Source organism: Homarus americanus, unplaced genomic scaffold, assembly GCF_018991925.1.
Source record: "Homarus americanus isolate GMGI-L3 unplaced genomic scaffold, GMGI_Hamer_2.0 scaffold23598, whole genome shotgun sequence".
NCBI lineage: Eukaryota > Metazoa > Arthropoda > Malacostraca > Decapoda > Nephropidae > Homarus > Homarus americanus.
In genome coordinates, this window is record NW_024731054.1 from 1,959,757 (window position 1) to 1,974,698 (window position 14,942).

General features: G+C 38.2%; 1 protein-coding gene across 1 annotated transcript; it reads left to right on the top strand.

The window, feature by feature from the left end:
- The first annotated feature begins 1,072 nt into the window (after positions 1–1,072).
- Positions 1,073–12,077, top strand: LOC121867483 (alkylglycerol monooxygenase-like). Its single transcript, XM_042367422.1, has 8 exons — positions 1,073–1,150; positions 1,773–1,896; positions 4,459–4,583; positions 5,038–5,180; positions 5,439–5,708; positions 6,492–6,643; positions 7,481–7,732; positions 11,204–12,077. The coding sequence occupies exons 2-8, from the start codon at positions 1,789–1,791 to the stop codon at positions 11,471–11,473; spliced, it is 1,320 nt and encodes a 439-aa protein (XP_042223356.1). The 5' UTR covers positions 1,073–1,150; positions 1,773–1,788; the 3' UTR covers positions 11,474–12,077.
- The last annotated feature ends 2,865 nt before the right edge of the window (positions 12,078–14,942 follow it).

Here is a 14,942-nt window from a genome sequence, read left to right on the forward strand (position 1 = left end):
GGTTTGTTGTTATTTATCTTTTCATTCTATGTTATTAATATATTAATGTACATATGTGAAATTTTGATATTTTTTCTTATATATATATATATATATATATATATATATATATATATATATATATATATATATATATATATATATATATATATTATATTTAGTTCACAATTAAGATCACTTTACCTGGAGACCTGACAACCTCACAAAATATGACAGTTAAGGATGACCTGACCACGAGAGGTCGCCAAAGATGCATCCACTTTGTTAATGAACTTATCAAACAATTGCGTAACCGCTTGTCGGATAATGTTAGTATATTACGGTCAATGGCATCACTAAGTTCAGGTGAATGTGTACAACCAATAAAACAAGGGATTCTGGACTTGGCAAAGATCTTTGTTAGTTATGCCGCTACTCTTACGCGCATAGACTTTTAATGGAGGAAATTGCATCACACTGTGGAAGCAAGACTCAGACACAACAACGTTGGGTAGTCACTGAGTATAAGGATGCCACAGGAGAAAATCCTTATAGTGATCTTACTGACCTAGCTCTAACTGTGCTGTCACTGCCACATTCTAATGCCGATGTTGAACGAGTGCTCAGTCAGATGAACCTCATAAAGTCTAAACTTCGTAACAAAATGAGTGATGGAACTATGAAAGTAATCTTAACCATTAAATATGGCCTACGGCGACATGGAAAATGCTGTCATTACTATGAGTTGTTTGAGCGAGTCATAAGAAACATTGGTACACTGGAGGCAGAGAAGAAAATTAATCATCACCAGAAAATTGTTCACAAGATCCTGGAACATCCAGCGGTGGCATCGAGAAAGAGGAGTCACACTGTGAGTGTCTCTTTATCCCAGAGTGCTAACATTCATTTAGTATTTGTTTATTAGCTCTTAAACCCACTTCCGGTATCATTCATATATTACATAACGTAAATTAGTATGCGAATTTCTTCAATTTTATGGTAGGTACATTTTTTTTTCACTTTATCTAGCGACTTCTAGCAACTTTTCGGAGTAACTCTACTGACACTTGGTCAGCATAAGGTGGAAAACTTCGTCATATCCCTGGCCACGCTCCCTGACTGAACAACTGTATTCTCCAGCCTCCGGCCACCAGCGAAATCGACGATCTCTGTACGTAAACTGTACATCAGTCTTGCGCTTAACAATGTTTCATTAGTGTGATGGGAGAAAATCATAACAAATGTGGTTGGCACGCGAGTTTGTGTTGTAACATCTTTTGGGAGAAATGAGAAATTCTTAAACCATATTAATAGAAACTGAGTAGCCTATCAATTTGTGTCCCTTGGTGATTATACAGTGGGGGTCAAAAGTTCGCCCCCGCCCAAAATGAAGCAGCATCGACCCCAAACGAGATAAATGAGTCAGTACGGTAAGTCAGTTCGGAGACTCATTCCCGTGACTGTTTCACCACGGGGAGCGAACTGTTGTCCCCGACTGTACATGCCTGTGTTACGTCTATTCAGTGTACAAGAACGTACGCTAGGTAATAGTTGTCTGATCATCACTCACAATGCAAGTGGTCACAGTAGGTATTGCACTGGACGATGCGGAATGTGGATGTTAATCTGTCATATAAATATAAGAGGAATAAAATGTCTCTTGGTGGAGATAGTCTATTAATATATTGGAGTAGACATAGGTGTGTATTATTGTGAAAATGCTCTACGTGTTTGTGTGTGAAAATAAAATGTGTGGAGCAGTGTGGTGGTAAAATTATGAACATGTCTTACAGATATATAGTGTGGTACATGATGGAGTGGACACTACTACAGCGTGTGGGTACTATGTTCTACCTCGTCAGTCCCAACTCCACCTCCTTCAGCCGCATCGATCACGTCCCCAACTATATACACGAGGTAACTTTAACACTCTTACCTACATCAATCATCATTATTATCACCGTGTCGCCATCGAGGTGGTGATGGCTGTCATCATAATCGGCAGTTATATTAATCTTACGTACTGACGTAATGCCAAACTCCCGTCAATTGGCTTTCTCGTGGATTTTTGTTTTAATGTTGCTTCTTACTCACGATCGATGTAAATTCGATGGAAATATATAACTATGACGTAATAGTGTAAATGCTACACCAGTGTCTTCCCAAACTTTAAATAGAAACCACCTTAACTCTTTAAGTTTTCCGTTGCGCCGCGTCCCATTTCATATTATAATAGTTTTTGATGGAGAAAACAGGAAAATAAACAGTTTAGTCTTGGATTTTATCGCCGGATCTTATTGATCTAGTATTTTAACTAATATTCTTTGTCTCCCTTCACCCAGGCGTATTTAACTTCGTAGTACTGTACATCTTGGTTTGGGTTGTCATTTTTTACTCTCCCAAACATTTCTATAGTCCATTTCACTTCCTCAAAAAATTTGCAAGCATCACCTACGAGCAAAACGTAAACATACACAACCGCCATGTTTGCAAATGACTGAATTCAGTAATATAGGAGGCGTAGTGAAGTCAATATATGATGATCCCCTATTAAAATAATTAAAATAGGACGGGGAGTACTTCAAAGTCCCACTCCGCAACGGGGCACACAAAAATAAAGGCTAGACAGTGACTTAGAATGTATCTTATGTCGACTACGAGTTTTTAGCAAGTTTGGTGTTCTTAATCCCTCATGAAAAGTAACCTTTCAAGGCCAATAGGAACTAGGGGTCTAACATTCCCATTCTTCCCACACATGTTTTTGCAGCACTTTTTTTCTTTATCATTGTGATCAGTTTTTGTTTTCCCATAAATATTACTTGTTGCCGGACCTGGAAAGGACAGCAAAACCTTCAGAGTGGATTTTTTTTTTTTTTTTTTGTGCCCGGGTACTGCTTATACAGTAACATCGCACTGCTTTACCATACAAATATTATCATAAAGACAACAGGCAGGGAGGGACACCAACCGCTAGGATAAAGGCAGGCATTTCTGTATAAAATACTACCAAATAAATAGGGTGGTTGGAAGGTGAGAATTGTGAAGGTTCTTATCTAGCAAAAACGTGACGTTGATAAAAAAAATCCAACAAAACACGACGCTGGGTGAAAAAATACTCTGCCCGTGTCACGCCATGTTGAGTGGTGTCGTTAGTAAGTGCATTCTAGAGGGTTGTAGAATACACCCAGTATGAAAGTTGTAAGTCATAATGTATTATTACGCTTTAACGACAAAGGTCCTGAACACCTGAGGGTCAAGACGTATCAGGTGCTGCTTCTGCAGCTGCTTTTACCAAATGTTTGGTGGCCCCCTCCATCAAGATATCAGCAAATTCACGCAAAAATTTATGATTTCGTTTCGGAAAGGAATGGAAACTGTTGAACATAGGCGAACATTTTTGAACACCAATGAAATCAGTGCTAAACAGTAAGAGCTGATGGTCGTCCATAAACTGACCTTCACAACCACCGGTAAAAGACCTTATAGCGTACCCAAAGAGAAGCGCCCCTGTGAACCAACAATTGTACTACAGCTGACCACGCAGCAGGCGCTAACCAGAGATATTCGGCCTTGCCCCCCTTTGCTGCGAATCCCGTAACACCACTGTCACCACTTGACAGTGAGTGAGGTACTGCGACGTCACGTAATGAAAAATTTGCCCCGATACCAAATAAGACCCATCTTGACACCACCTGTGAACGAGTTACTGCACCACGTTATCTGTTCAACACCTCAACACGCCTGATTTACGAGACCTCACAGAAGGGCGTAAGACCAGGCCCTGCCCTCCAGTGTAAAAAATAATGTGCATGTTTACTTCATGTTTCTTTTCCTAACTGTAATGAAAGCTTTTGTTAAATGACCCGCTTCTCCGTGTCACTGCATGTAATAAATCACTTTTGTCCGTTGTATATTTGCAGCGTTTTGGTTACTGTACCTTTTCAATAAACCAGTAATTATTATCATTACATAAACTTTTCATCAACAGCCCAAAATTAAAATTGATTCTCTTTATTCCGGAGTTATGTTGCTGACCTACTGTTGGCTCGTCACTTAATAGAGGATACGGTAATTAGGCTACCCGAGTTCTGCGTATACCCAGTCCTTGTTACGTGCAATTGGCGCAAGATTCCATACATTGCAATTGTAAAGTGCGTTTTCATGACAAATGCATGTAATCTAAGTTCTGAATTTTGGCAATATATTTTTCTCAAACCATTGTATAATGACTCTTACTTTGCTGTTTAGCGCATCTTACTGTTTAGTGAATAAATATGCCTGCCAATCTATGGAATCAACAGCAATCGTGAAAACTACGAAAAGTTAACTTCATGTAGGTTTGGTTTAGTCTAAGGGTAGGTTGCCATTATCAGATATTGGTAACAATGCATCTTAGCCATTACAACAAAAATAAAGTAGCATTGCTTTATGTTAGTTGTGATAATGATGAAACAGTAAAACTATGGGTTTATGTTTCAGGCAATTCCTGTGATGGCAGTCTTCATGTTGGTGGATTTGGCAGTGCGTTTCCTGCAGGGCAAAACTGTTAGATTCAGCGAAGTTTTCTTCTCTGTAAATTCTGGGATTCTCGACGAGGCTGCAAGGTAAAGAGTGAGAGGGAAGGAATGAAAGGGTGGAAAGTGAATGAGAGGAATGAGACATTGTTGATGTAAAGATGTGTGTTGCCGTTATATTTTCAATGCACATTAAAATAAGCTAGAGATTTATATATAATTCGAAAGTGGCGTAACCTTACACGCGGGAGTTTCACAGGTACCTTCTTTTTCATGGCAACTGGGTGCTTCTTGGGGCTATATTTTATATATTCCAAAGATCTCATTGATTTCCAAAGTTTAATTTCATGATAATTAAATTCTCTTAACTCGCAGAAGTTGGTGTTCCAATTTTTTAAAGCATCTTAGAAATATAATTATTTATCATTTCACCACTTATTCTTTTATTATTCAGTTGTAATCAAGCACAATCAAAGCCTTAATTTACTTTTATTAATGCACCATCTGAGCTAGCATAGTCAACTGAGGTGTGGTGGTGACGCAGGTTGTCGTGGGTGGTGTTGCTAGGCTACCAGTGGCTCTACCAGTACCGCATCTGGGACCTGCCTTGGGACTCTCTTTACACGTGGTTCGGCGCCTTCATCCTGGTCGACCTTTGTTATTACTGGATTCACCGAGCTAACCACGGTACGTGAGGCTTGAACTGTGGTAACTGTGAATCACTGGTCAACAAACAATACAATATTGTAAGCTTAGGTTATCCTGATCAAGACAAAAGTGGTCGTGTCGACACATTAGGAGCATTACAGTAACACAAAAGGGGCTTGTAATCTATGCAAATTAAATATGTTGGTTTATGACCCAATGTAAATTAGGTATTTTCAGTCACATTATAATTATATACAGAATTACAGGCCTTTTAACTTTTTCTATTTCACACGGCAGAAGTGAACATCTTGTGGGCAGTGCATCAGTATCACCATTCTGCAGAAGACTTCACCTTCTCGACAAGTATACGTAACTCAGTACTACAACGAGCGATACACTTTGGTTTCTACCATCCCCTGGCGTTGATAGGGTTCCCACTACCCACCGTCGCCGTCCACATAGCCTTCAACTACCTTTACCAGTTCTTCATGCACAACGAGTACGTTGGCAACCTTGGTCCAATAGGCTGGGTCCTCATGACCCCCTCCCTCCACCGCGTTCATCATGGTAAGGATTTTACAGACACAGCGACAGCATTGTGCTAGGCTCGCCGTGCTGCTGGCAGGGTGATTATACAAGTGTACTTGTCTGACACTGGGTATTTAATATTACATTTGGGAAAGTGAAGACAGTCGAGTATAGTACTATGCACACTGCCGTCTGCCAGGTTTATGGAACCACTTACTTTCCATCCTTGATTCAAGAAAAACCTTAATTCTTGTGATAGAGGTTTTGATACTCCACATAACAAGTGAGTATGGTGTATGTGACGTTATAAACTACAGTAATACAATATACGTTTAACTGGACAATATGACGCATTTGCTTACCATGTTGATCTTCAGGTGAACACTTAAGGTTTTGATACTTTAGTTAACTACAAAATACTGTACTATGGTGGTCGCATATTTAGCCACATATTATCGTCGACCCAGCATGGTGGTCCAATGAGATTGATAATGAAAAATCCGACGAAGAGCCATAACACTCAGCCTTAAAATTGAGTTTGTTTATTCTTAAATTACTTTCTAATTAAATTGTGGGTCGATGACCTGTGCCCGGGTGGGCTATTCCCCGTACAAAAATAGTATTAAGTATATGTTTTACGATAAAAAGCTTTTAAACTTAAATATTTACATTCTTTTTAATGACTTAGACTCCAAGACTACAGAATGGATTAAATGGTACTGAAGGGGCAGGCATATGGGTAACATGGCAGGTGAAAGATCGGTGAGCAGTCAGTTTGACATTTATTAACTACACATTTAAGTACATACTGGTGTTCCCCAGGGTCAAACAAGTGGTGCCTGGACAAGAACTACGCCAGTGTGTTCGTCATCTGGGACCGTATCTTCGGCACCTTTGAGCCCGAGAGAGACAACGAGGTGATAGTGTACGGTCTCACTGAGCAGCCCCAGACCCACAACGTCCTCTGGCACCAGGTCTGTTGTTATTCTCTCTGTCCACTTTCCTCTCACCCTTCGATACTCACATCCCGCCTGCTCATCCTCTCCGTGTCCTGTCCTCCTCGCCTCCTGCCTCATTTTGCCGTAACCATGACCTTTATTTGGGGTTTATTTCAGCATTAAGTAATTTGTCTTCTCAAAGTTTTATGTATAAAATTCATACAAAATGTATAGAACTGAGGAAGCACAATTTTGAATGCACAATTGTAGACTTTCTTTTCACTCCCTCCCCCCCCCTCCTTCGGTGTTTGCTAGCCTTTCACGTTGCCTTATATACACTTTACTGTGAAATTATATGTCTATTATTGTCATTGAAAACCCATACAGTGGAGTCGATGCTCACACACTGAAGCGCTTTTTCATTACTGTATTAAGTGCTTTTTAACTGCGTACACCCCTCCCTTGAAACATTCTTTGATCCACCCCTGCATCACTTCTTGTTCCTGCTGTATATTTGCTTTTGATTTAAACAGATGAATGAGTAAAAAAAAAACGAAAGTTTTTTTTTAAGAGGAATGAGGCCGAAAATGTTTGTGCCTAAGATGATGGTGTAGCAGTGAATAAAAAGGTTAAGATTCACTCATCTAGATAAATGATTCAGTTCCTAAGCCAATGTTCTCTATTAAGAGTAAGTTACCTCCTCAAACCTCATCTTTGGCTAAACTATGGCAGTGCGATGGTAATGCCGAGACTAACATCACTTCTACGGTGTCATTGATTTAATGCTATATATTACCTCTCAAGCTAACCTTAATTTTAGTAACATACATGTAAATAAACTTTGAAAACCAGTTAATAAGCTCTACCCCGAAGGTCTACTACTTCGATGAGATATACAAAAAAGCCAGAAGTATGAGTACATGGAGAGACTCCCTGAAAGCCGTGTTCTATGGACCTGGCTGGTCCCCCGGAGCACCCCGCCTCGGGGATCCTGACACCTTCCCTGACGTGAAAGCCCCCAGAGCCAAATACGACCCCCAGCTGCCCCTATGGCAGGTTGTGTATGTCGTCTCTCACCAACTGCTGGCGCTGTCTGCACAACAGTTAATGGTTATACGCTACACGGTAAGACTCCTCGCATTTTCTTTTTCTATTCTTTCTACCTCATATACAATTCTATTTATCAAAGACGATTATTACTCCCAAAGAACACAATAGATTCAGTTTTGTTAAGAATGACGATGAAAGGAGGACTACCACCACCTCATACACAGGTACACTAATAAATAGTATAGGCCAGCATCTCAAAGGCCGCCCACATAAACACATAAAATCTTTATGAATAACCCATATAACCTCTGTCATCCATCAGGTCACATGTACTACCTCCTGTCAGTAACACCTACAGCTTTATTCTTAAACTTTTTTTTACATCGTATTTACTTGTTTAGCCTCGTCCTCGCTAACAAGTCTTCCCTCTTTCAACTCTGCAAATAGTTCATTCCTCCATGACCCACACAAGACATCTCTGCCCATTTCTCATGTTCCTATATTCCTATAACCAGTTGTTTCAAAATATTCTACTCCTTTCACTGCATCTTGCTACATCTGAGCGTGTGATTGGAAAAGTAATTTTGCCCAGTGATACCCCTCAACGGTACACCAACACTAGGAGAAACTATTCAGTACCTCAGCTGCAAATGTTTACTGGGACCTCGGCTGTGGCAATGACAGTCTCTGATTCGGCAGTTATTAAAGATCCAGTCAGAGCTTTGTGAAACTGTCTTGTTTAACGTTTAACTATTATTGTGCTTCAACATCTAGGTTCTTAAAACACAAAGTGTTTAGTGAGTAATTATATTAGTCCATCAACTATTAATATTATGAGATAGAACCGTTGGTGATTATTCCGCAAACACCGCTATACGAAAAATAATCCTGAATTAATTGTTTGTTTAACTTTATTTTATATGAACGAATGTTATTGCTGGTGCTGAACACCCGATACCCTTCAAATAACCCAAACAAGGCGTCTCACGTTCCTATATAGATAATATTGCAAAATACACACTACTAAATACAAAATACTTTACTCAATACCTGCATTCCAAAATACACGAGGCTTATTACAGTGGGTAGGGTAGGTTAGGCCTTAAGATTAACCTCATGGAGGGTCCTGACCCCACCTGAGGAATGGTCATCCCGGGTTTTGCCACCTGAAGAATCGTCACCCCAGGTTGTCCCACCTGAAGAATGGTCACCCTGCCAAACTGTGTGGTGATGATTCTTCACGTGATCCCCTTATTAAATTTGATCTAAAACTACGCCAAACATTACCTTTACTTTAGTCATCCTCTTCACCACTGGTCAGCCTGTTCGCCTCATGGGTGGTTGGTCACGTCTCTGTTACGCATTGTTGGCAGCTGGCATGTACTGTACTAGCTCCTGAATGTATCTGAACCTGCTCCAGAGTTGGTCAAGTCTTGAAAGATCACACGCACATTACTTGTTACCATCGCAAGTCACAACACAACACTGACAGATAGTTCCAAAACGGTTCAAAACTTCCAAGCGTTCACAAAAAATACATTTTTAATGTTAAATTCACCAGCCGTTTGGTGGATTAGTCCACCAGAGCACAGGTCAATGACCCGCATCAGGGCCTGGGGGCGAAAATGTAATAATAATAATTATTATTATTATTTTTATTATTATTATTAAACATTAATAAAAAATATATAAAAAATGTCTCTTGATTCTCTTACTAGTCACAACATACATACTGTACATATATTGTTTCTCACTTTTGATTTTTTTCTTTATGGTTATTATTATTATTATTATTGTAGTTATTACAGTATTATTATCATTATTATTTTGTTTTCAATTTTGTATTTTTATTATAAATTTTACTTACAGTACTATGAAGTTTTATTATTATTATTGTATTACAGGTTGACAATCCCTTATCCGAAATCATTGGGGCCAGAGGCATTTCGGATTTTGGAATTTTTTTTTTTTTTTTTTTTTTTTTTTTTTTAGCCTACCCGGGCACAAGTCACTGACCCACATTAGGGCCTGGGTGGCAAAAATATTATAAAAATTATAATAATAATAACAATTCATAGGTCTAGGTCATGTTTCTCACTTTTGATCTTTTTTTCATTCAAGTATTTCTTTATTATTATTATTATTATTATTTTATTATTACAGTATTATTGTTATTATTATTATTATTATTAATTTTTTATTATATTTTATTATTATTATTATTATTGTTATCATTATTATTTTATTTTGGCATATTTTTTATTAAAATCTTTATTTACTATAAATAATTATTATAATTATTATTACTATTATATTTTCGCCCCCCAGGCCCCGATGTGGGTCAGTGATCTATGCCCGGGTGGGCTAAACCCTGTTTAAAAAGAAAAAAAAGTTTTTGAATTTTTTTTCGGTTTTTGGAATTTCGGATAAAGGGTTGTCAACCTGTATTACATCTTCGCCCCCCAGGCCCCGATGTGAGTCAGTGACCTGTGCCCGGGTGGGCTAAGCCCCAATTTACAATAATCTGTGTTTTAATAGTTTTTATGTTTTAACACCCTCTCGTGATTTACGTTAGGCCGACACGGAATGTAAACACTGGAGAAGTACCCAGTACATCTCTCCCTTCACTTGTCAAATCCAAAAAGCTGCTATGTGGAAAAACTGCTTTTCCATCCATGCAGTTCACCTACCAGTGTGTCACATGGCATTTCCATTTCATTTCGCACCTGCCTTCTCTTGTGTAACCAACGTTATCATTATTTATCGTTGTGTAAACTTGTGATCGCTGTAATTCAAGCGTTTGCCATTATTTGTGCTGATTTTACGTTAACTAACATATACGGCCATGGCCAGTACAACTGTTCAGATTTTGCTCAATTTTGGTGACTGAAGTGATTAATAACCTTGAAAATGGCTAGCAAGTATCCTGTCGAGTCTCCCGTCTCTAGGAAAGCCAAGGCTTTGAGAATGACTGTCTCTGGAAACAAAGTTAGATATTTTAAAGCAGCGGGCTTGTTATTATTAATGTGATGAGAGTTGTTTAATTTTTTCTTTATTTAATCAGTGTAAGGCAGCCTTTTCTGTGATACATGTCTGTGTCGGACAGACCAGGAATGTGTCCCATTGAAACCCATGTTAAAAGGCTCCCAATTTACGTTAGGCTTTCCAGGATCACAACCCTATCATAAATTGGAAGATACCTGTATAAATAAATAATTTTTTGCTTGTAAGACTACTTTTCTGGGTCACTCCATTTACCAAAATAGGAAAATACTTTAACAACAGAGCAATCTCTTATGTTCAAAATGCACTGTTTGAGTGCAGTTTTCAGAAAATTTATTTGCTGCTAAAAGGAATACCCCCACCTCCAGTGCTCACAAAAGGTTGGCCTTCACTTGAAATTTTCTGCATTTGTCTTTGATATTCTACCATTTCAAAAACATTTCATATGTAAATGTTCCATAGAAGATACAAGAGACTACTGCATTAGCTATATTATGATTAATGTTGCCAGTGATACCATAACTGATAATGACCAATTCCCAGACGTCTTCATGGTTGATGGTGCTCACATTCCTGGTGTTCATAACCATGGCTGTGTGTGTGACGTCTGCCATATTTGATGGGTGGCGATGGGCACCCATGGCTGAAGCTGCCCGCTGTGGTGCTTTCGCTTACGCCTTCACCACACCCGTCACTGCTATCCCTGATGTAGACACTGCCCTTATGGTTTATTTCTCTCTCTGCTTCTTATTCTGGACGAAGCATGGACTAAATCATCCGAGTGCCAAAATTCACACTAACAAGAAGAACTGAGGGTTGTTACTGTCCATCTGCTTGGGAACACATCTGCAGCTGAAGACAGTGACACTGACACCAATGTGACAAGAGAAAACCATCTACTGAGGTTTGATAAAAAACTGTGGGTCGTAAGTTTTCCAAACACTGTACAGTATTGTCGTAACAGAACTGTCTTAGTAATGGAACACCACTAATCCACGTGCACCATATGTACTTAATGGTATGAACCACACTCCAGTACCCTCAGCCAACTAGAAATGGACTATCCACTTTCTCCTGTTATTACAATAGAAAAGAATGGCATATTGTTTTTATTGTTTTTTGTAGGAAGGCAATAAACAAAAACAGCACCTGGAACAACAAAAGGATTCTTATTTCACAATGCTAAGCTACTCAAGGAATGAGTAAAAACAGAGAAGGATATTTCTAAAGGCTCTGATCTCATGAAGATTATTTACCCAGGATAGTAACAAGTGGTCTAAGGTGGGGTACTGAATCTTAAGGACTTTGGGATACCTAATTTTTACGAGATCCGAAAGTTGATAAAAAAAAATTCCTGAAAATAATAGACATATATGCCACTTGTTCAAGTTTGTTTAAAATATATTGAAAACTGGTAGAGTTATTTTACTATTGTACAATACCCTTAGAATACAATCAGACAACTTTTGTTCATTGAGACAACCGATCCTTAGACACAAACACTCCCACACTCGATCACTATGCCCCACTGCCTGGCCAATATATCTTGACCTCTGAAAAATATTGTTCATCTTCCTAATGATCAGTTACTCTATATCTGAAATTAGAGAAAATACCGGTAATGCCAATAATTAAACGAAAAAATTCCATTCTTTATTTCAAAAATAGGAAGAACAACAATGACTAATATAAAACATCATGTTAACTATAAAAGAGAAAATATGAAGTATCATGAATCTTTTGTATCAAACCTTCCATTATCAAGAAAATATGTAGTAGTACTTTACATGTACAGTATATCAAAAAATTATCTGTCAGGATGGGTCCGATGACTTCCAAAGTGCTACATGCAACTCAAAATGTCCCAGGAGGGTTGGTATGAATGGCTCTAGCATACTGATGCTACTACATTTGGTAACCAAATATCTTATTAATTATGCCAAAATAAATACTCATTGCATTACTATGTTAAAACTATACAGGGCAGAAATGTGCAGATCCCAATATCTATCATCCGTGGTCTCATAATGTTTCACACAGTGTGTGAACAAATATTTTTGAGATACTGCACAATAAAAAAAATTATGTTATTTGTATATGTCTTACTGCAACTTGGCACAGGTTGTTGTCACAATGATCAGTGTTTCAGTTGGGCCTTGGACCTAATTGCAATGGTTCAAATTTAATTGTCTGTAAATACACCTGTATATAGTGGAAATAATTTTGATATTTGATTGCAACTTTGTAAAAAAACAAACATTATTGTACAATATAAACATAAACAGCCGAGACACAATACAACACTAGAATACTAATACCACTATGTTGTACAGTTTGTAGGATTTAATTCATTGAAACTATTTATCAGTCATATAATCCCAATGTAACCTACCTTTCTGAAAGTATCTCAAGTCATATGACTCAATAACTAGACAGTATTAGATATAATTTACAACTTTTATCAAATTATTTATTCAAGTAGCAGCTTTCTGGATAAACTAATACAACAAAGAAGCTGTATACTGTACAGCAAATATGTCACAAAATAAAAACCGATTTCTACATACTGTAACTGTGTTAGAAATTTCAAAGATGAGTAACATGCCATAAAACAAGTGAGTATTTTAAGCATTGGATTGTAAGAGGTCATGTCAGAGGCTTAAAAATGGTAAGATAATTTTGGGGGGAACCATGACAGAATAGGTGTCTCTTAATAGTTTACCCACAGGACCAAAATCGTGAGTGTTATATCACCTTTAAACCTCTATGTTGACCCTGAAATAATTTTTAAAAATTACCAGAGTTTGGGAGATACTGTACTGTATAGATTACTGTACCTGTAATTTCACTTTGTACAATCAGACAAAAGTTGTGTTGCGGATTTGTCCGAAGATTAAATATAACTCGTGAAACATTATGAGGGCCCTACCACAAGGCAGAGCACACCAAAAGTTTTAGCCCTTTGGCAGATGTTTTCACCAAATTTCATGACATGACTTTTGTCTCTCATTGTACACTATTTAAGGATCACATTAAATGTTCACAGTTACCCTAAATCTATTGAGTTTTGTCCCTAAAGGGGCACAGTTCCAAAACCATCCTACCATCTCTGAGTGACTCCTTTAAAATGTCTTTGGTGATGTGTATGTATTGTAAGGTGTGACTACAGGTGCTGAAAACCTGCTCCACTTTTCAAATGAGAATGGAATAAAAGTGATAGAGTTATACATAGATGGATAACTAAATGTAACTGGATAGATGGACTGACTATTAAAGAGATGGTAGCTAATTAGTATAATGCTGATAGCTAATCAAAAATAGATGGCTAACTAATTATAGATGAACAGCTAATTAATTTAATGCTTTAATATTCATAATGCATGAGGTTGTTGTCCTGCTGTTAGAGTATTGACTTCAACTTTTATCACCTTGTTCACACTAATGATCCAGCACAGTTAATACAAGATGCTTATACAGTATACAGTAGTACCCTGATTTACGCGGTCAATTGAACCCATGGGGTACTGCGGAAAGTGAAAACCGCGTAAAGTGAACAACAGAACATATGGGATTAATTCCAATAGAGACTGGCCAGACTCCCAAACTCCACTTTTTCAGACACAATACCTACGTTGTAGTAAAAATTACATCTTAATTTTATGATGGTATGCACACACAATTAATAATTAAGAGAATATCAATAATATTAGTTTTTTAACACTTACATTAGTAGAAAAGATGGCTGGGCACATGGGGATGGGGGGTTGGTTCCGAGGCAGAGGGCAGATTATTGGCCCTCACCTGTATCACTTGTATCAATTGTATCACTATCCACCACAAAGGCTTGCAGGGCCTCTTTGTCAAACCCCTCAAAGTCCATATAAGTCCATATCCTCACTATCACTGACTTAGGCCGGCTGTGGTGGGTGAAGAACTCGGTAATGTTTTGATGACTGGGCGACCTTGTGCGCATCCTGCCCGCGCCACTTCCTGCGTATATGAGTAGATGCACCGCGGAAAGTCTAAGTTCGGTTCTGGCGAGGCACCGCATAAATGAGAAATCGCGGAAAGTGGGGTAATACTGTATCTAATATTTTCTTATATTCCTACAATAAGTGTTATACAGAACTATGGTGAAGATAGTCACTGTTATATAGGACTATGGTCAAGATAGTATCATAAAGTATAGCACCATGGTCAAAATTAGGTAAGACATCTGGCTGTACTTCCAAGTGACAAAATGTTTTATTTAAAAAGTGAAACATTCTTCAAGGCATTTTGC

Coding starts and splice junctions, on each gene's coding strand:
- LOC121867483 (XM_042367422.1), top strand. CDS start 1,789: ATGATGGAGTGGACACTACTACAGCGTGTGGGTACTATGTTCTACCTC. Junction 4,584..5,037: donor ATTCTCGACGAGGCTGCAAG/GTAAAGAGTGAG, acceptor GTGGTGACGCAG/GTTGTCGTGGGTGGTGTTGC. Junction 7,733..11,203: donor TAATGGTTATACGCTACACG/GTAAGACTCCTC, acceptor ACCAATTCCCAG/ACGTCTTCATGGTTGATGGT.